General features: G+C 41.0%; 1 protein-coding gene across 3 annotated transcripts in view; it reads right to left on the minus strand.

Moving 5' to 3' along the window:
- The window catches only part of CYFIP1 (cytoplasmic FMR1 interacting protein 1), a 250,653-nt gene that overhangs the window by 101,277 nt on the left and 128,859 nt on the right, over positions 1–20,517 (minus strand). For 2 of the 3 annotated variants that reach the window (XM_029610852.1, XM_029610940.1), the window contains exons 16-22: positions 18,519–18,672; positions 16,841–16,997; positions 11,672–11,768; positions 3,802–3,878; positions 3,549–3,657; positions 3,196–3,315; positions 1,104–1,303 (exon numbers count right to left, since the gene is read on the minus strand). In XM_029610852.1, coding sequence (XP_029466712.1) covers positions 1,104–1,303; positions 3,196–3,315; positions 3,549–3,657; positions 3,802–3,878; positions 11,672–11,768; positions 16,841–16,997; positions 18,519–18,672 — 914 coding nt within the window. Of the gene's footprint in view, positions 1–1,103; positions 1,304–3,195; positions 3,316–3,548; positions 3,658–3,801; positions 3,879–11,671; positions 11,769–16,840; positions 16,998–18,518; positions 18,673–18,981; positions 19,130–20,517 lie in introns of all 3 variants that reach the window. The other variant, XM_029611029.1, reaches the window with a different exon arrangement.

A 20,517-nucleotide genomic window follows, 5' to 3' on the forward strand; every position in this document is an offset into this window, starting at 1 on the left:
GTGAGATATCGTTGTCAAGGAGCTTGGGTGGGCAATACACTAGAAATATTTGTAGAAGTTCTGAGTCTAGTAGAGCAATTTCGTATGTCATCGGTAGGTTGTGTGGTATTAGCTTCATGGAGAAGTGTTTTTTTATGATGAGTAGAAAACCACCTCCTCTGCAGGATTTGCGTGGGATAGAGAAAATGTCATACGCATTGCTGGTTAGATGATTTGTTAGGACATGATCAGTATCTTTGAACCAAGTTTATGTTATTGCGAAGAAGTCTGGGTTCTTTTCATGGAACAAGTCTGAGATTATCATGAATTTCTTTGTCAGAGATTGAGCATTTATCAGGAAGAAGGTAAGGTAGAGTAGGTTTTTGGCAAGTTTGAGTAGTGGAATATTAATCAGATGACAGTTTCTTCTCTGGTGGGTCAAGGTGAGAGACGCCATGATGGTGCTGACTGATGGTTACTTGAAGAGCTCAAGTAATCTCCGTGTCTGGGTTACAATGTACTGTGTGTATTTTTTTTTTTTTATTGTGCCTCACCTTGTGACATATTGAGAAAGGCAAGTTAACAAACTGAAATAAAGAAATAAAACTGACTGCTGAGAAAAGTTTACAAAGCTGAGAAACAGGGTGAGATTGTGCAATTTGCTGTTCCTATTCACTCAGAAGCAAAACTCTTTGTAGTCCATGATTTCATCAAACGCAGTCTGAAGCTGCTGAATTCTTCCTTCTCCCTCTGGAACCTTTACTTCAAGCAAGTCACTATCATTCCCATTCTTAAAATACCTTTCCTTACCACCTCTCGGTTGTGCTAACTGCCCCATTTCCTCCTTCTCTACTTTCTTTTCCAAACTACTTTGTCAAAGCTCTATCTACTAGACCTTGTCTTCTCCCTCTCAGACCAATAACTCTTCAGCGTCTGACTGTAGCTAGCTCTTTAAAAAAATATAAAGGTGAATAGAAAGACACAGTCTTGCAAATATACCTCATAACAAGTTGCAAGGCACATTTATTCAGATAAGCCAGTCACTTTAATTGGCCGAATACTCCGCACACAAACAATCTGTATTGTTTTTATAACCTGACTAGTAAAGAAACTGCTCTTCTCACCTGTAGGTAGATCCATTATAACAGTAGTTGGGAAGGAAATCATAGTTCAGTTCCCAGAAGACATGAAGAGTGATTCTTCCATATGGTGCCGACACATTATGATTGGCTTCTCTCATCATAGCATCAAAGCTATCCAAGGTTAAGAATGTCCTCAGCAGCTTGTGTGCCATCCTGTTAACTTCTAGCAGCCCATCTAGTTCCTGAAAACATGGCAGAAAAAAAAGAAGTGATTCAAAAATGCAGCATTCCAGTGCATGGTACCGAATAAAATGAAACAGAGACCTTCGTGGCTTGGCGGTTTCCTTCAGCTCCTTCACCCAAAGAAACCGAATATTGCCTTTCACATCTCCAGCACAGGCTTGCTATGAAAGCAGAAGGTGGGCACAAGAATAAAACCTGGATCTTCTGCACAGAAGCGCAGTGTAACATCACTAAGCCACCAAGCCAACCTCAACAGGTATGGTTTCTATTGTGAGCTGTCATTTACAACCACCTAGAAGGATATTTTTACCCTTTTTTTTTTCTTATCTCTTTCTTGCTCACTCATGCAGGCCATCAGGGTGATGATCTTCAGCCAGTCATACAAGTCTGGGCTGCTAGGTACTGCTATAGAGAAATGGCTGAGACTTTTGCTCCCCTTCCCTAGAAGCTATCATATTGCCTCTGCAGCTTCCTAAGCCCCAATTAACTGGTGAGTGGAGATCTAGACTGGGATTCAAACCAAAGTGCGCTGCATGCCAGGACATGGCACTAACAGTGAGCCACCAAGCCAACCCCTTTACCCTGCTTTATTTGGCACTCAGCACCAGAGGAATGAAGATGATGTACAAAAATCACAAGCTGCATGGGGTTACTTAATAATGGTTCAACACCATGCAAAATATTTTAAATTCAGTTTAAAGCTTAAATTGTCATTATTTGGGAACTACACCCCACTTTAAAAGAAAGCTAAACAAACCTATCATATTTGACATACATTTATTAAACATAAACTGTCCCTAAATACGGCATATCCAAGAATCAGACCCAGACATTTCCCAATGATAACACATTCCAGTGATGAGACTTTTAGAGCAGTGGCTCCCAACCAACGGTCTTGCACAACAGAAAAATATTAAGTCTGAGCCTCCAAGACTGCAGGAATCAGAAGAGGATCACAAGACCAGCAGGGGTAGTGACCACCTGAATGGACAGAAGATCAGCATGGGCAGCTGTAGGGTAGACGTTCCCTCCAAATGGGTTTGCTTTGCATATCTCGCTCATAAGCTGGGTACGATCTCATTCTCTCTATTTACTGCTCGTGCTCACCTTAATACTTGCACGTAATCGAAGAGCGCCTCCTTCTGGAAGGAGCAGGATGCAATATATCAAACTGCGCTTGGAGGTTCTTTTTACTAACCTTCATGGGGCTCCATGGGGTGGGGAATGTGCGTTGGGGAGTTGAGTGTGTACAGCCAGTGCGTGTGGCTTTGAAAGCGTGAGGACAGGTGACAGATGGCATCAGTTGTGTCAGGGCTTTTGTTTTTTTTTCTTTCCTAGTCTGTCAACATTCCACAGCCTTCAACTGCCTCCCCCCTAGGAAAACAACTGGAATTTCTTGGGAGGCTGTCTTCTCCAAAAATACTGATCTGAAACGCCTGGTTTTCTAACTCATTTGACATAGTCCCATTTTCTTCCTGTATGACAAATTTGATGATTTCTCATCTCTTCTTTGGAGAATTATTTTGCCTCCACAGATTCCTTTTACATAATTCTTTGCAAAATTCCATAAGTTGAAAGCATAAAAAAAAAATGCTTTCAAAGCTGCAGTAGAAGTCCCAAACAGCTTATGCACATAGCACTGCAAAAGCCGCATTAGATGCATTTGAACATGCAGCTATCTAATCTTAACATGAAAGTTTTAAGTTTTGCATTTTGAAAAGACCTCCTTACTGTCTACAAATGAAGATGTGCACAACATCATTAGTTTACCTGCGCTCTGGCTGAAATACTGAGATGGAAGAGGGCCATTTTGCTATACTTAAACCAGTTTTAATTTATTTGAAAAAACAATAGTGTAGCAGTCACTACAGACCTGATGCTTGATACTTACTACAATAGAGGTTAGGTCTTCACTTTCAAAACGACCAAGTGCCAGTTCTAGTGATTTGTACATAGCTGCTGAAATCCTCTGAGTAATCAAGCGATTGAGGTCTATGGACCTACCCAGAAGCTAGAGGGAAACAAAAATTTATTTCTCGTAAAGATTATTTCACCATCACCACTCCATTTCCTGTTGATAATTATACAAGACTGAGGATTCACGCACTTCTCAGACACGGAGCATTTTAATTCCTTGATGTCAATTTCAGCATTCCCCCAAGAGCATTTGAATGTCAAGAACATAAATTAAAACAAGTTGTGATTTTTCTCCCATTCCGAGGATTACAGAACAACTGAACTCACCTGCACATGCCTCTGTTTCAGCAGCGTTCCATACCGGTTGGAGGGTGGTAGAGGGATCGTTGCTCCCTGGTTTTTGCATTCTGCACGTAACCGTTTGTCTAAAATTAAGCTTATACAAAGAAAAAAAATCCAAATTACACAGAAAATTACAACGGAAAAGCTAAATTCTACTTTGTAACCATGCATCTCGTTCCGAGTATTCCAGCAGGGAATAAATGTTTTAAAAAGTTAAATGCATTAAGAGCTTACATACCCTCCTGCCATGATCTTATAGTATGCAAATATTTGGTCGGCTAACTTGTAGACGAATTGATCAAAACACAGATTCACCTGAAAATAGATGACAGAATAAATCACACCTAGGCACCATAGGAAAATAATTATTTCATAGGAAAATTAACAATACAACATTGGCACAGCTGTAAGCTATAGCTTTCAGTGTGCGCATCGAGAAGGGAATCAGTTTTATTATGGCCCTGAAAAAAACAGGACTTAAAATGAAAAGCCAACTTGGGTTAGATGCGGAGCTTCTCGCTCTCCCCTCTTCCTTTCCGCCCATCCAGAGATCTCACCACCCCAAGCACTCCAGACCCCTCTCCCTCCACTGAGCCCACCCAAAGCCTATTCTTGGAATGACCTCCTCCAGGCTGGCGGCAGCAGCAGCAGGAAAGCAGTGCTTCACACCTTTGTCTATCTACTCCACTAGCCCTCTTCACTGTTCTGGTTTGAACTGCAGAGTGCCCTGTACTTTTGCGGGACCTGCTCACACTATGGTCCAAACTGGGAGACTGATAGCAAATGGAGGCAGACACAGGTATGAAACATGTTCTCTTCCTGCTGGCCATGGGATGGGGGAGGAGGCAGCAACCAAAAACCAATATGTAAAGTGGCTTTTCCCCCTCCACTGAAACAACCAGCAGAGGCCTGTGATAAGATCAAATTCCTCTTTGGCAATAAAACAAGTGCACATGGAAGTTTGAATTCATCGCGTGCTGTCTTAGATATGAAGGTTAGTAACTATGGTATGCCAGTCCTCTCTATAGTCCGCTTTTGTCTTTACTTTGCTCATGTTTCCAGATATTGACCATTTCTTTTCATCATGACCCCCAGATTACTTTGTTTTCTTCTCTCCTTTGCTCCCTATTATGCCCTCAGTTTCTAAATTAGTTTTCTAGCAGGTTTGCATTTGGTTTCTGAAAGAGACAAATGCAAATGTAACAATTATAAATAAGTTAAGTTTTGTTATAAAGAGAGAAATTTACGTTTTACTTAAGAAGTTAATGACCCATAACATGGCCAAGGATCTACACCTCAATTCATAAGAACATAAGAAAATGCCATACTGGGTCAGACCAAGGGTCCATCAAGCCCAGCATCCTGTTTCCAACAGTGGCCAATCCAGGCCATAAGAACCTGGCAAGTACCCAAAAACTAAGTCTATTCCATGTTACCATTGCTAATGGCAGTGGCTTCAGCAGGAGTTGGTGGAGGGAGGAGGAGGAGGGAGAACAAAAGCAGGGGGTGGAGCTGCCTTTAGGCAGGATCAGAAGAGCACGGACGAACTCATGCAGGGAGCTTAGGTATCTTCAGTAAGCTGAGCCATCAGAAAGTGCGGGTGAGTCAGGCCACCGTTTGTGGTACCAGCAAGCCTCATTAAGGGACTGAATGCCAGCGCTCCATACCACCGCTGCTTTATTCACTTTCTGGCATCCTAAGCAGTCACCGAAAATGGTGTACAGAATGCCATAATAATTGTGTGGAGTATAAACACACTTTTGATCAATTGAAATGGACTGTTATAGACCGTATTGGCGAAAGAAGTAATAATCTAACCACGCTTAACTACCGGGAACAACTATGGATTTTTAAAAGTTAGGCACAGAACAACCAGGAGGTCTGAATGACCAATTAAATTGGACGTCTTTGACGTGACGAACGAGGATAGGTCCTTTCAAAATTTCCAAGTGACTATAAATAGCCAATGAGAAAGGGAGCGCCTTTTAACCGCCATTTGGGCGCACAAAGGAGGCTTCAAGCACCGTATGGACATAAGTTTAAAGAGTATACTTTGAACTGTGTTATAATATTCCATTGTGTATTTTGCAGAGAGAACAACCCCTGAGGAAGGTATCAAATCGAAACTTGTACAGGTCAGGGATTTTGGTCGGATGAAGCAACATCGGATATTGGAACACAAAAAGAAACAGATTTCAAGCTAAGTACTTTTATTTTTGGCGGAGTCTAAGATGCAGTTTTGCACGAGATGAGAGTACTCCAATAGATATAACAGTAACAAAAAAATGAATTGTATTGCCTAAGCTTGCACTATATATATATGCACACACACACATATATATATATATATATATATATATATATATATATATATATATATATAATAAAAGTTAGGATGGAGGTGGCCAATTTATGATTATAAAAAAAGATTATTGTGAGGCAACCTAGATGGTGTCCACCTAAATAACATATGAAACTACCACCTTCCATTCAAAAAATTCTTTTTTGCTTTTTTGAGCATTATATAGACATTTATTAAAAAATAGTGGTGTACATGGCAATACTATTCAAGAGATTGATCGGATATACTGGGGAGTGTATTAGCATGTGATTTGTTTTAACCCAGAACAGTGATCTTTGATTAAGTAAATAAGTCAATAATAAAATACAACATTGGGTATAAGGAGTGAGGCAGAACATCCCCCCTTACCAACCATTATAATTTCACAACCTCATGCATTGAGGATTGAAGCAATATTCTGTTACCAAATACAAAAGCAAACATACATCTAGTACTGTCCCAAGACAATAACTTTCTTCATCCATTCCAAAATCAATATACCTCCCAAAAAAGTCTTCATCATCCAGACATATCCAAATACTGCATCCATGATGGCGCCATCGTTCTCGGGTTCTAACCCCATGTTCTCCAAAGACATGGGAAGTGGTCATGTGGTCAGAAAGACAAGTTTTTACATTCTTTAATAGGCAGTGCGTTGCACAGTGTGTGGGCAACAAAAGAACAATATCTTGTTTGAACTGTGCCTGCCTTACCTCTTGCACCTCTAGTAAGGCATTACTAAGTAGATCAGAATATCCTTGCTGGTATATACCATTTGATTTTTTTGTAGATATTCTGGATCTACTGCTCTCAGAATCCTGAAAGTAATAGTAAGCAGCATAATTTGGCCATAGCTGTTATGCAGAGCCAATATAACTGGTACAGAAGTGGGGTAACAAGTTCCCATCTAAGTTTATCTTAGAATTACTCACTCAGCTGGCCCCTGGAAAAAACTCCATCCAGGACAAGGCAGCTGGATCCATGCCTAATCCAGGAGGCACTGGGCTGGGACCAACTGAATTTCCCCACTCCCATGGATGATCCAGTCAGGGGGATATTGAGGTCTGGCATACTTCCAGTTAAGACAGTGACCAACCCATCATCCGAATGGGAGGAGGCCAATTCTCCTTGGGCTTTCTCATGGTGCTGACATAAGCTGGAGTCCAGGTCAGTCTGAAATGCTCTAATAGGACAAGCATTGCAGAGAGCAAGGTGCTTAGTTTTCTTGGTTGGTGGTGCCATTGGCAGCGGTAGTTGTGTGCTCTCAGATCACGCTTAAAAATGTATGCGTGCAAATTCAGAGTGTCTGGGCGGGTGTGGCGATGCGTACGCACAGCCCGTGCACACAGCTTTTCCTATATCTTGCACTTTCAAAGTTGTGCATGCAAGTGTGTGCCTGTTATATGCACTGCGCATACTGATGTCCTATGAGGGCAATAAGGCACACACAGAAGTGCGTGCAAGTTAGTGCCGCCATGGCCTACCACGCAGTGTGCCAACCAAACCTATAGCGGGGCCTAGCCCACTGGGGGCTGCTCAGCCTGCTCGAAAGCCCAATTCCCTTACCCCCAACAGAAGCAGGAATGATGTTAGTATGGCGCGCCGAGCAGAGTCAGAGGGGAGTCCTACCAAAACTCCCTCCAATCGTCTCTGAAATCGGGAGGCGAGAGTCATTTTTTTTCTATTTTATTTTATTTTTTTACTTGCCTGGGCTCAGCGCTTACCAGCTGAGTTCAGAGACGGTCTCCAGCTGCAGGGGGAGAGGGCTCTGGCCATCACCGCCATGCTCAGCTTCCTGCACCCACTGCCTTTCAGCTGCTTAAGCAGTAAAGTCCACGCTGGGAACCGGCTACCTGACCAAGGCACACCTCTGAGGGATCTTGGTAATCGCCTCAGGAATTCTCAACTGGGGGAGGGACCTTTAGGTATTACCGCAGGAGAGCGGGGCTCAATCTTTCTCCAATTTAAAACTAGAATTTCTTCTTTTAAAGGGTACAGCGATCTTGATAGTGAAAGCATGTCCACATCTGCTAGGAGACTGAGAGATACTGAAGGGCTGAGGTCACTGCAAGGCTGTATCTAAGGTGAGATCAGCTTTGCAACCTGACTCCGTTACCATCTGCTGGCAGGGGAGCATAACCCATGGGTCCTGAGTCCATCTGGCCTCATTCTAGGAAATATCTGATTTGCTACCCTCCCCCCTCCAGTCCAAGAATCCAGGACCCCACTCAGCCTGTCTGCCAAGACATTCTCCAAGCCTGCAGATATGTAGGTCTGAGGAGAGATAGCCCAGTCCCACATCTGGACAGTCTCCTGACACAAAAGGAACAAACCTGTTCCACCCTGCTTGTTGATTTAATACATTGTTTGACTGTCCATCTGGACAAGGATTACTTTATTGGCCAACCGATCCCTGAGACCTCAATGCGTACCAAACTGACCTTAGCTCTAAGAAGTTTATCTGTTGTTTCCTGACACATTCATAGTCAGGACAATTTGTTCTGGAGGAATGTGGAAAGGTATACCTCTAGTCAGATAGGAATTAATTCACCTTCAGGATAGGGAGCCCTTGAAGTGATGCAGATGCTGTCAAGTCTGAGGCCTGCAGCCAAGCGAGTGTGCGAGTCCAGTCCCCATAGCAAAGATTCTTGATGCTGTTTCAAAAGCATCAGTGATTGACCTGATCATCCATTTTCCACACTCCACACTCTTATCAGTTAGTGACTGGAAGTTGTCATGCTGCTTCTGAGAAGTTCCTCTGCTGTTTCTTCCTATTGCTTTAGGAAGTCCTGCAAGTATTGGCTCTTGGACTGTTGAGATATGCGGTCATTAAGCATGGCTCCCTGAAAAATCCTTTATTCCAAGAGTATCCAAGGTCTTAGAATCCTTTCCCGTAGACCTGAGGGATGTGTTTTGATCCCCTTGGCTCTCTTGAGAGTGGATTTGACAACTGCAGATTGTTGCAGTATGTCTCTCTTTTAGAAGTTAGGAGCCTTTTGGATGAGCTCGATCTAGTCTACCTTGTTAACGGGTTCTCCTCATCTTTACACCTCCTGAAGGATCTCATGCACTAGGGACTACCACAATCTCCTAAGGAGGCTCAATAAACTGGAGATTGCCCAGCATTTTGTTCCTAGACCCATTCTCCTCCTGCAAAGTAAATGAAATGGCCTCAGCCATTTTCTGAACAAACCCAGCAAAGGAGAGGTCATGAGACAAGACTGCCTACTTTCCTGCAGAGGAGAGGGGTAAGTAGTCCAGTCAAGTCCTCCTTTTCAGAAAAATGCCAGGATATGTAGCCATATCCCCAGGAATACACTTGAATCTGAATTCAACTGGTACAGGGAAAGGACCCAGATCTCACCCAGCCAGCAAACAATGCGTCCGAGAGGGGAGAACTTGTCTGTTCGGCCTAGACCCTGAGGAGCTCCTGCATCTCAGAGAAGCTTCTCACTGTGCCCCCCTCTCCCAAGTAGGCTGGAGAACACTATCAGTGCAGCAGGTATTGATTCCCCTTTGGAAACCAACACTGGTACTGAGCTTCCAGACAGCTGTATGACTTCTAGCACTGGCAGAACATTGGTCATGTTTTGACACTGAAGCTTTCAATGCAAGCACACCAATGTTTGCATAGCCTTGTTCAAAGCTTGCTGGAACTTCCTGCCCAGTTCCTCCTCATAGATTACCGATGTAAACACAGGTGCTATGAAGGCAGATACCTGGATCCCTAGGAATGCATGGAGGATGCACTCTCCTCTCCACAGGAACTCTTCAGGGGTTTGATGGCCACAGCTAGAATGTCCCCCATTTCAACGGAGACTGATGCAGATGCTTTTTAATTTTAACTCAATGCTCAGCATCAGAACTCCTCAATGACTGAACACAAGCGATTGGATCCTTCTTCTTTGGGTAGAAAATGGCAGATGGTCTGACTCCCTGGTCCTTCCTAGTATTTGATATTGAGGGTGTTCAATAACCTCTTGATGTCAATTCACCAACAATGGCTGATACAGCTCTTGCATCAATTCTGATGGGCTAGTCTCATCATTTCTGAAGTGCTTTTCAATCAGGTTAAGCTTAATAAGCTGGAACCTACATCCCACTAGAGGTCATGATTGCAGAGAGATTTCATTCCCAGATTCTATGACTCACCCCTAAGGCACAGGATACATTTATTATGGGGATCCATGACAAATATGATCCTGTTGCACAGGGGGAATCTTTTGAAGCCACTGGTAGATTTATTCATATGAATATGCAAAGCAAAATCAAATGACTATGACCGACAAACAGTTAATACTGTTTTAATGAATACGTACCAGTGCACCAGACGGGCTTGCAAAAAAAAAAAGACACTTAGGAAACAGACTGAAAAACATACCCAAGGATCACAAAAGGGAAGAATAAGATTGCAGTGCCCCATGATGTGACTCCTGCCCGGAGAGAAACCCAAAGAAAACAGAGAGAGCAGACTCAATGAGTGGTGGGATTTGCGGAAATGATACTGAAGGGACCCCGCATGGCAATATGGCATACTGCACATGCCCAGTGGAAAATGTTGAAAGTTCTAGGAACATTGAGAAAAGTTCTATGCCAAGCTCCATCTGAAGATGTCACCCCTTTGAATGGCCTGCCATCCTGCTTCTCCTCAGAGAAAGCAAAGATCTCCGGATAAGAATATAAGCAATGCCATACTGGGTCAGACCAAGGGTCCAAGCTCAGCATCCTGTCTCCAGTAGCAGATCACAAGTACTTGCAGTATCTCAAAGAATAGATCCAATCCTTCCTGCTCATAACAAGGGATTAGAACTGGTTTTCCTAGGTCTACATGGCTAATAACTTGTCTAAATCCCTTTTAAATTCAGCTATGCTGTTTTCACCATATCCTCTGGCAACAAACTACACAATTTAACTGTGCACTAAATGAAAAAATTATTTTCTCTGATTTGTCCTAGCACCATTTGAAATGGGAAATAACCATGCTCTATTTACCCGTTCTGTCCTACTCAAGATGCTGGTGTGACAATGGCCATTGGTAGAATGTAGGGGTCAGATATTAGCAATGACAGCAGGGGGTGTACAGGAGCAATGACATAGTGGTGGGGAGTGTGTGCTGTAGCAGCAGCAGCGGAGGAGGGGAGAAGTGGGATGGAAGTTGTGACGTTCTGGTGGCAGTAGTGAGAAAGGGGGAAGTTGTGCAGGGACAGTGATAGCAGCGAGAGTTAAGCAGAAGCCATGTGGCATTAAAATACAACTTATTTTGAGTTCAGATCAAAATGATGAAGACAAGAGTGAAGCATGCAAACAAGTATGTTTTGCACCTACTTGTAGGTTCAAGGGCAAAAAACGTTTAAAGAAAAAACAGTGCAGACAAAAGTAAAAGTGTTAACTGCAGAACAAACCCGACATCAGCACCTGGCAAGGCCACTTTTGATAGCTTTGCAAGTCTGTCACTCAGAAAATTAGTCCCATGGCAAAGCTGGCACATATTGTTCAAATAAGAGCATAAGAACATGCCATACTGGGTCAGACCAAGGGTCCATCAAGCCCAGCATCCTGTTTCCAACAGTGGCCGATCCAAGCCATAAGAACCTGGCAAGTACCCAAAAACTAAGTCTATCCCATGCTACTGTTGCTAATAATAGCAGTGGCTATTCTCTAATTCAACTTAATTAATAGCAGGTAATGTACTTCTCCTTTACCAACCATAATAAACCACAAGAAATGCTTTCTCAAGCAGATTATTTTTTCAGATGTCATACCTTACCTCAGCTTCAATTTCATCATACAGGAATTGTTTCTTGAATTTTGTGAGTGCATAATGTGCACTGTCATTGTAAAGATCCAATGAATAGAGAACGTACCTATACAAAAGTTAAGAAAAAACACACATATATACTTCGTCAGGAACAAAGATTTATTAGATTTATAGCCCACATTTCTAATAAACTTACCTAAAGCATGGAATAAAATCCAAATGGGAAAATAATAGAAAAGATCAAAGAAATAAGACTGATTTGATATGATATATTAGAACAAAGATGAAAATTAATGGAAGCTCTACTGAAGAATTTACAGGATCTGAAGCAGTATGATTTAGCCAGAGGAAGAACCAAAAAATCAGAACCTTTGGTACAATGACATCAGAGCAGCCAAACGGAAACTCAGAAAAATAGAGAAATCATGGAGAAACAACAAAACAACCACACTACTCAACGCATACAGAGCACAATTAGCAGAATACAAAAAACTCATCCATAAAACAAAAAAACTTTTACACTAACAAAATAAACAAATACCAGCTTAACCCTAAGATGCTCTTCAACATAGTAAAAAGCCTAACCAAATCAACTTATGATGATCAGTCCCAATCAACACCAAAGATCACTAGTAACTACTTCGCATATTTCTTTAATGAAAAAAATCAAAATCCTCATAAAGAACAACCTAAAAAATGACTCACAAGACCAGAAAATACAGAACATTCAAACAAAAAGCTGGGCCAACTTTGAGACAACATCTTCTTTGGCAGTCCAAATGATCATTAAAAAAATGAACCCAGCCAAACACCCTATTGTGGACCCATGGCACTCCTTGCCATGGGGTTGTTTTGGGGGCATTGTGGGAAAAGCTGGTGCATAGACACGGACCAGTGCTGTTGCTTCTTCGGCTTCCATTGATGCTTTGCCTGGAAGCGATAGACGATGGTCGATCTCCGGCACTCCTGTCTACCAACGGCATCAATGGAACTGACAGTCCCACTGATGTCAATGGCTTGGGCTCCTTGGTCCTTCGATGCCGATGGCTTGGACTTCAACTTGAAGAGCTGTTCCATCCTGTCAAGTCCATGCTGACGTCGCTTTGGGATCATATGAGCGCATAAGGGGCAACCCCGGATGTCATGCGATGCCCCTAGGAAGAGGACACATATCTCGTGGAACTGTGATGGACATGGCCCTCGGGCACCAGGGCCATCACCGAAAACCGGTCGTGGCCATGTAGGACCAAAAGCAATGGCGGTGGGGTATCAATGGCTGGCAGGCACTGATGAACCGCTGCCACAGGGAATAGACTGCAATTATTTAAGAGTTTTTATATACAGTCATTAAGATATTCACCATCACAACGGTTTACAATAGGGCACCAGTAAAAATATGGGTCGTACATTACATAGGTGGTGCCAAAAATATTCGGTAACAATAAGGCGTTTATTAGGGGGATTAAGTGTATCATAGCAATATGTCCTGAAGGTTGCCTACAGTTAAAAAATGTTGAAGTAATTCGGTAAGGATTTATAAAATTAGGCATTTGGTGCTTTAAGCCGCATAACTTTTACTTCGTTGCCCGCATCAGTTTTCTTTCTTGAAGGCTTGTATGTAAAGCCAGGTTTTGAGCTGTGTTTTAAAAAGTTTATGATTGTTCTGGAGTCTAAGGTCAAGGGGCATGGAGTTCCATAATATGGGACCGGTTAGAGACAGAGCTCGGTCCCTTTCTTGGGTAAGTCTTGCGGTTTTTACCGAAGGAATGGGAAGGAGTGCTCTGTTTGCTGACCTTATATTTTATTTATTTATTTTTTATTTTAAATCTTTTCTATACCGTCGTTTGGAGGATACCGTCACAACGGTTTACATCAAGGCACATAAAATTAATGATACTGTGATTTGAACATTTACAAGGGTGCCATAAGGTTCGGTAATATAGTTGGTGATCAATAATGTTAAATGTAATTAATCATGTCCATGTCTCTATCTCGGTTTTTATTACAGGAATAACTTTAAGATTGTACTCTAAGTGCTGTGTTCAGCCATTCTGCTTTATCGTCGTGGATAAGTTTGTGTATTAGGCACAGTGCTTTGAACTGTATTCTTTGTTCTATGGGAAGCCAATTTAGGGTGGCAAGCGTATCTGTTATGTGATCTCTTTTGTTTTTTCCTGTGAGAATTCTTGCAGCAGCATTTTGTAAAATCTGTAGAGGTCTTACTGTAGTGTTAGGTAGGCCTAGTAGCAAGGCATTACAATAGTCTGTGCTAGCGAAAATGAGCAATTGGAGCACAGTACGGAAATGGGGTAATGATAGTAATGGTTTGAGTTTTCTTAGTATCATGAGTTTAGCATATCCTTCCTTAACCTTTATTAATACGTGTTGTTTGAGGCTTAGTTCATTGTCAATTATTACTCCGAGATTGTGAACTTTCTTTGCTAAGTCAATTTGTTGGTTGTTATTGAGAACTATTGGGGTTTGTGTAATGTTCATGCTTTTCCTTTCTAAGTGTATAAATTCGGTTTTATCAATGTTGATTATTAGCTCCATTTGGTTTAGAAGTTGTTTTATTATTTCAAGATACATCATGGCTAGGCCTATTGTTTTTTCAATAGTTTCATCGATTGGTAAGATTAACTGGATGTCGTCAGCGTAGATGTAGTGTATGATTCCAAGTCCGGCGAGGAGATGGCATAGTGGCAGAAGATATATGTTAAACAGCGTAGCAGAAAGTGCTGACCCTTGTGGGACTCCAGTTTTCAAGGTAATCTTGTCGGATAGTGTGTTTTTGATTTGAACTTGAAATGATCTGTTATTTAGATATGATTTAAACCATTTGATTGTTTTGTCTTGCAGACCTATTTCTTCAAGTCTTTTGATAAGTATTATGTGATTCACTGTGTCAAAGGCTGCAGATAAATCTAATAATATCAGAATATATTGTTGACCGTTGTCGAACCCTCTTAGTATATTATCCGTTAGTGCGAGTAGGAGTGTTTCAGTACTATAGTGCTTACAGAAACCGTGCTGGGATGGGTAAAGGATATTGTTATTATCTAAGTGCTCAGATAACTGCGTTTGTACTGTTTTTTCGATTAATTTGGCCATTAGAGGTAAGTTTGACACTGGTCTGTAGTTTGCTAGTATTTGGGGGTCCATGTTTTTCTTTTTGATTGTTGGTTTGATGATTGCTCCTTTCAGTGTGTCTGGCACGTGTCCTTCTTCTAGGGAGTAGTTTATAATTTTTGTGAAAGTGGGCGCGGTGATTTCAGTAAGCTTTTTGATTTCTACTATGGGTAGCGAGTCTATTTGGTGTGGGGCAGGATTTAGTTTCTTGATCATGTTCTCAACCTGATAGTCTGTTATTTCGACAAATTCGGACCAAGGTGTCACGTCTCTTTTACTCATTTTAATCTCTTGTTTGGGTGTCTTAGGTATTTTGTTTCTCAGGGTCTCAATTTTGTCATTAAAAAATCTCGCTATTTCATTGCATCTATTTTCTGGTATATTCTCTGGTGAGTTTGTGTTGTCTTTAGTAAGATTATCAACTATTCTGAATAGGGTTCTGGGGTTATTCATATGTTTCTCTAACTTTGTGCTAAAGTTAGTTTTTTTGGCTTCGAGGATTGTTTTTTTGTAAAAGGCTAGTTGTTTTCGATATTGTGTCAGATGGTTGACCGATTTGTGATTTTGCCAGATTTTCTCTATTTTCCTAAGTTTTTGTTTTAGTTCCTTAATTTGTTTCGTGTACCATGGGTTTTTTTGTTTTGGTTCTTTTGCGATTATGGTTTTTTGCGGGTTTATGTTATCCACTAACTTTCTAGTCAGGTTGATCCAGGCTGTTGTTGCTGTAGTACAGTCAGGGTGATTAAAAGATTTAAGTTCATCTTGTAGTTTGTCTTTTAGCATTTCAGTGTTAAAAGGGGGGCGATAAGTGATTATCATTAGTTTCTTTTTTGGTTTTTCTATTATTTTTGTAGCTGCTAATGTGGTTTTAATGAGTAGGTGATCTGACCATGGTATTTGTGTGTAACTAGTGCTTTTTTCTATGAGATGGTTAGTGTTTAAGAATGTGAGGTCAAGTGAGTGTCCGGCCCTATGTGTGGGTTTGTCTGTGATTAGCTGAAAACCAAATGCATTCATTGCATCTAATAGAGTCTAGCAGGTATTGGATGGGAGTGTTTTATCCATGTGTAAGTTGAAATCTCCTAGTACTATGGTGGGTTTGCCGTGTCTAGATGAACTGTGAGGAATTCAATTAATGGTGAGATGTTTAGTTCTAGTAAACCGGGTGGACAATATAAGAGGCAGATTTGGAGGCTATGGGTTTCAAAGATGGCAATTTCATGGTTATTCGGTGGCGAGCAGGATTTTAATTTACAGTTGAAATGGGAAACTTACACAAATTGCTGAAAACACTGACTAGGAGACACTACAGAAGGGCACCGAGAGGGAACCGGTGGTGGAACGATGAGTAAAAACCCATGAAAAACAAGAAAAAATAAAAACCGGTTTTCCACAAGGCCAAAAAACAGCCAGAGTAAGCTCACTCACACCACAAGGCTCTCAGCTCCGCAGAAAAAGAGAGACTGGAGAGGGACCCTGCGTGGACGCATGGTATAGGGCATGCTGGGCATGCTCAGTGTGCCTAGTCAAAGTTCTAGAAACGTTGACATAAGTTTTCCATATCGGGGCTCCATCGGGTGATATCACCCATGTGTGAGGAGTACCATCCTGCTTGTCCTCAAAGAATCACAGTAATCTGACAGAAGCTATGATGTGAATGCTTCTGTTATGACCCATGTAACCGGATAGAGACCATCATCTCATTTCACAGAGGCAAACTTAGTTTACCTGGGATTTGAACTAGTAGCCTATAAATAGTTTATGGATTATGTACACCAAAAGGAAAGAACAAAACACAAAGCAATTATCATATGAACTGAAAGACAAACAAGGAGGATACTTAAAATACCTGGCGCCTGTTATGTACTCTACATGGTACTGTCCACAGATCATTTTATCAGACACAATACTCAAGTATTATATTTGGAAAACGCTATGATGGCCAGTCTGAATGACGATATATAAGAATTTTATAAATATAAATAAACAAACAACAAACAAAAGTATTCAGTAGAGGTAAGTGACGTAAATAGCAGATATGGGACTCACTCCATCATTGACGCTTCTTTAGTCTCCAGAATGTGGTCAGTTAGAATCCATGGCATCGACATCTCAATAGGAAATTGAATTCTTCTGCCCATAGTTAGCTCCAAGAAAAACTCCCTGAACCACAGCTGGGATAAGTCACAGCATTGCTGGAGGGTTTCTTAAAGACAATCACTAGCATGTTACTTTTTAAAGATAACCACAACAAAAGAAATTAGAGTTGAAAGTAGTGCCATGTTGCATTTTAGAATCACAAACTAAGTGATAAGCAATTAATAAATGATTCAGTTATTGAGCTATATGAGGAAGGGACTATAAAGCTGAAAAGCAAATGTGGAGGGGCAGACTGAATGGGTCATATCGTCTTTATTTGCCATCATGTTCTATGTTTCTATGAAGAATAAAATTAAAATGAAAAAGACACTTGAAAGAAAAGCATTTTAAGCTTAACACTCAAAAGCTAGTGTATTAGGTATAAAATCATGCTCAGCCATGCTTTAGCATTCTACAACTAGAAGTTAGCACACATGACATATCCTAAATCAGGCATAACAGAGGCAGATTAAATTTGGGAAGAAAGAACACCTCTTTTTAAATGACCTGAGACAAAAGTACTTTCTCTTTTTTTATAATAGCACTGGAAACAATTGTTCACTTTGAACACACACCTCTAATAACAAAATACACAACATGAAAGTCAACATGTAATAGACTAAATACATTCAGTAAAGGAATACAGCATTAGGGTTGCATGTTTCCGATTACAATTCACAGCTGGAGAAAAAGCATATTCATTTGGTGAACTTTTTTCCTTCACTATCATTTATTCCAAACAGTTGGGGAATAAACTTGCCTCATCTCAAGCAAGTCACAGCATTTAAGTTCTTGCAAAATCAATTCCAGCATATAAAAAGGGAAGGAATTTAATAAATATGAAAATTTATCACATGTAGAACACTTTGTAAGTGAAAACATTTTGTTGGTATTATAATAAAAATTATATAATGTACAGTTGCTATAGAAAGTCTAGAACTCTTCCAAAGGGTTCACCTTTTGTTGCCTTATAGCCTGAAAGTAAAATGCATTAAACAAGAATGTGTTCCACGTATCCATGCTTGCTATTCCACAACTATTAAGTGAAAAATATAGTCCAGAATTCCTTAGAAAATGACAGACACAAAACATGGAATAGCTTGGTTGGATAAGTATCCACTCTCCTTGTACTTTGGTAGCAATCCTAAATAAATAAAGCTCTAGTCTCCGGTATAACCAGTTGGCCCCACCTGTATCAATTAACAAATTTTAAGAGAGAGGTACAGAAATCCACTGCTTATTCTTGGGATAAGCAGCTTGTAATCTATCTACCTCTTGGGATCCTGCCATGTACTTGTGACCTGGCTTGGCCACTGTTGGAGACAGGATTCTGGGCTTGATGTTCTTATATATACTTTATCCCCCATTTTTTACTTGAAATGTCTAGAATATGGTGTTTTGATGAGTGGAAAACACTCATTTAAATGCATGTACTTCTGATGCACTAACAACAAAATGTGAAAAATATTCAAGGAGGTGTAGACTTTCAATAGCCATTGCATTTCATTAGGTTTGTCAATCGGAAACATTTCCTGACCACGTCAGATGTTAGGACATGCTTGCTGGACACCAATCAGCTATATCTTACCACTGAAATTTATCAAATGAGTGTAGAAGAATGATTCACGGTGAAATTTTTCTATGTCCAATATGGTAGGCCCCTCAAGGCTACTTCTCAGGGTTTTCTTGGAACCACTTTTGTCAGCAATGAGGGATTCTAACATAGTTCTCACCATGTAAAGCTGTATTATTAAAAGAAAAACGTTCATGGGGGGAAAAAAGGAAAAATATACATGGTTCATTAGTTAGGAGACACTAGATAACCCACTTCAAATTCTCCTATAAAAAGCATCGAAAAAGAATCCTTTTCCCTTAGGCAATAAAACCACCGCAAATTCCTGCCTAAAGCAGAAGTTTGGCAACCATTCAGCTAATGTAATTCTGTGTCCTTAAATCTCTGAAACACCAGTTTTTCAGAGCACAGGAAAACCAAGGTTTGTAGGGGAACAGGTCACATCATCCACAAAATGGTAACAAAAGTAATGTCTTACCACCAAAGTTTAAAAGAGGTGGATAGATGTAGGACTGCCTCAGAAACTTGTTTATCACATGTAATAGCTTTTCCATCCCCAGAGACTTGAGCTGTTTCAACAGCCCATCAGAGTTCAAGGACTCTGTCATAGTTCGTACCATGTAGAGCTAAAAACCAACAGACAGGGAACGCAGGGGAAAGGGTTTGTTAAAGTAGTGTTTATATTGGGGAGGAAGTGGTAGGGGAGAAAGGAAAGTGAAGGGAGAGACAAGCAAAGAAAAATCCCTGTTAGTGTATTAGAAAACAAGCATGCACCAGGATAAATCTAAGAAAATGAGTAACTTAGGCACGAAAATCTCCAGCAAAAACACTTTCTACTAGGACATCCAAGAAAAGAATACTCTTCAAAATGCATAGCGTTAGTGTAGATGCAACTATACAATTCCCTTAACCAAAACCCCAAAGGTATTTAAGTCTTAGGCAGACAAAAGTACAGGCAAGATACCAATCTGTGAAAGCCAGAGAAGCACAGAAGTCCATCTAAGCACCAAGAATTAAGAGAAGAATAGAGCAAACATTGGTGGTAAAAAAGCAAGTAAATACATTTACTAACACAAGCACACCTATTACACTGTGGTAATATATTTCAAATCAAAAATCGCTTTAAGTCTATGCTTCAAATACGAAAGGAAAAGCATACTAACACCATAGCTGGCTTTTGGGTGTGCAACCCGTACGACTGCACAAAGTGCAGTGACTGAGGGGGCACATGGTGGACATCATAGGCATCACTACAGAATGGCAAGTGCCACTCTAGTTTTATACACTGGATCAGGCATGGATAAACCAAACCCCTGCCCGATCCAGTGCAGCTGTCTGTCATGCAATCCTCTGTTTCCATCCACCTCCCCAAGCCCTCACAAGTGGGTGACATCATCAGATGAAGCCCAGCATGGAACATTTATGTTGAAGATTCTAGAGCATGCCATAATGCCACAGGTCCGCATTGGGGGCTCTTCAGTCTAATTCCTCAGCTTATACTTGAAACCAACTCCAACAGGATGCAGGCAGATTTCATAAGAATTGACACATTGCTGTCCTCAAAGATCATCTGTTATAGGTAAGCAACTCTGCTTTCTCCAAGGACAAGTAGGATGGTGATCCTCACAAGCAAGGAATCCCTAGCTACAGACTGATCCGAATGAACACATGAGAAACCAAAATGATGCCAATGGGCAATAACAGTTTTTGATGGCAAACTTTTTTCTGTATATTTATCTTTTGGGGGTAACCTGGAGCAAAAACGGAACCTAGGAGAAACAGTTGGATTCTACACCTCAAAGAGATCTCTCAGGACAGAATGTTCAAACCTACTGTTGCATTGGGAGTCTGAACAATAACGATGTGAATATGTGGAGTGCGCTATACGTCACAGCTTTGCAGACCTTCATGGAGGCTGATCTTAGGTGAGCTACCATAGCTCTGACTATGAATCTTGACATCACTCATCAGATTTAGGTCCACTTGAGCAGAACAGAAGGAGAAGGAGATACAC

This window comes from Rhinatrema bivittatum, chromosome 1 (assembly GCF_901001135.1).
Source record: "Rhinatrema bivittatum chromosome 1, aRhiBiv1.1, whole genome shotgun sequence".
Classification (NCBI taxonomy): Eukaryota; Metazoa; Chordata; class Amphibia; order Gymnophiona; family Rhinatrematidae; genus Rhinatrema; species Rhinatrema bivittatum.